The sequence below is a fragment of the Orycteropus afer genome, unplaced genomic scaffold, assembly GCF_000298275.1.
Source record: "Orycteropus afer afer isolate SDZICR_OR568_19922 unplaced genomic scaffold, OryAfe1.0 scaffold00208, whole genome shotgun sequence".
Classification (NCBI taxonomy): domain Eukaryota; kingdom Metazoa; phylum Chordata; class Mammalia; order Tubulidentata; family Orycteropodidae; genus Orycteropus; species Orycteropus afer.
In genome coordinates, this window is record NW_006921795.1 from 5660900 (window position 1) to 5662962 (window position 2063).

The 2063-nt window shown below is 37.5% G+C and overlaps 1 protein-coding gene across 1 annotated transcript in view; it reads right to left on the reverse strand.

The window, feature by feature from the left end:
* Window positions 1-2063, reverse strand: part of KAT14 (lysine acetyltransferase 14) — an 83863-nt gene that overhangs the window by 79198 nt on the left and 2602 nt on the right. The window contains exon 2 of the mRNA XM_007948211.1: window positions 1579-1697. Within this exon, the coding sequence (XP_007946402.1) occupies window positions 1579-1697 (119 nt within the window). The remainder of the gene's footprint in view (window positions 1-1578; window positions 1698-2063) is intronic.

The window sequence follows — 2063 nt, forward strand, 5'->3', positions numbered from 1 at the left end:
TTCACCCAAATCAAAATAAAATTAAAAAAAAAAAAGAAAAAGAAGAAGATTTGGACTCATAGCGACCCCCATTGAGTTTCTGAGGTTGTAAATCTTTACGCAAGTATATTGCTCTATCTTCCTTCCATGGAGCGGGCTGGTAGATTTGAACTGCTGACCTTCTGCTTAGCAGTCAAGTACCTTATCCACTACGCCACCAGAGCTCCTTACAATTCTTACAATTAAATAAAAATTATCCCTTTTCTTACTTAGCTAGAAAAGTAACTAAAATACTGCAAATAAGTGGCTCTAAAGAATATAAATTAACTCAGGGTATGGCTATAGGTGGAGGTCCTTCCTTGCCCATTTCAGCTTCTACTACCTGCCAGCTCTTCTTGGTGTTCCTAGGCCTGTAAATGCATCTGTCTCTGTCATCTGTCTTCTTCTCCCTCCCCTGTGCTTATCTCTGATCGTATTCTTTTCTTTTTATAATTAAAAAGTTATTAGGTTTAGGTTTCATCCTACTCTGGTATAACCTCATTAACCTAACAAATGAAAACCTATTTCCAAAAAGGATCACATCCACAAAATATAAGTATCAAGAATTCAATACATATTTTGGGGGAACACAATTCAATTCACAGCATCCCTCAGAATAACTCAGACATCTATCCAAAGAAATACCTTTGAAGACTAGCCATTAGAAAGATGCAAATCAAAACAAAAATGATACCATCTTGTCCCAGCACTAGTAGCAAAGTTCAACAAGACAGAAAATAACAAATGCTAGTGAGGATATGGAGAGATTGGGACTCTCATAAACTGCTGGTGGGACTATAAAATGGTACCACTGTGGAAACTGGTATGGCGATTCCGAACTCCTTAGCAATCCCATTACTAGGTATACATCCTAAAGAAGTGAGAGGCAGGACATGAACAGATATATGCACACCCATTCATTGCAGCACTATTCATAATAGCAAAGACATGGAAACAGCCTAAGTGCCCATTAACCGAGGAATGGATAAACAAACTGTGATACATACACACAATGGAATATTATGTAATCCTAAAGAGTACTGTACAATCTGCAAAACACCGCATAATGTGGATGAACTTGGAGGACATTATGCTGAGTGAAATAAGTCAATCACAGAAGGACAAATATTGTATTAGTCCACTATTGTAAAAAGTCAAGGAAAGGTTTATACATAGAAGGAAATTTTCTTTGTTGGTTACCAGGGATGGGAGAGGTAGGGAGGTTAAATTCCTAGATATATATATATATATATATATATATATACATACACCAAAGATTATTAGTGGTTACCAAGGATAGGAGGCAGGGGGGAAAGGCAAAGTTTTTGTTTACGGGGCATTGAGTTTATGCTAATGATGGTGGAATATTTTGGAAAAGGATAGCAGTAATGGTGGCACAGCATGAAAAATGTCATCAATGTCCCTGAACTGCAAATGAGGACTTTATGCTGGCAAATGTCTTATTGTGTGTTTCTACCACAATAAAAGGAAAAAAAAGAAAGAAGAAAGAAATCCTTTTGAGGATCAACCACACGAATTGTAGAAGAGGTTTTTACTCACTTGCTGCCATGTTAGCTTTAGCCTTTCGTACTGCTCCTTGCCATCTTCTGAACAATCAGAGCAAGTAAACCTAAAAAAGTTATCACCCTTAAGGTAACTGATCTGTTCCCTCAGCTGACCTAGGAGAAAAAACAAAGTCATATCATAGGCTTATCTAGATAGCAGCAGTATCCAAAGGTTTAATCAACTTATCGACTACATTTTCCACGCTTCCCATGTTTTTTACTCTTTTCATTCAACTCATGCTATAAGAATGAGTGGGGAGATGAGTGACCAATATGGCAGCATTGAAAGACAGAGAGAGTTACATGGGCAGTACAAACAACAAATATGAACCCCTTTGCAATGGACACTGGGAAGAGGTAACTATGGGGAGGAAGTGGAAGGGGAGCTGTTGCATTGTAAATTTTGATCAATGACATGAGACAAAGTATATGTGAACTGCTGTATGAAAAGTGAATTTACTCTGTAAATCTTCACCCAAA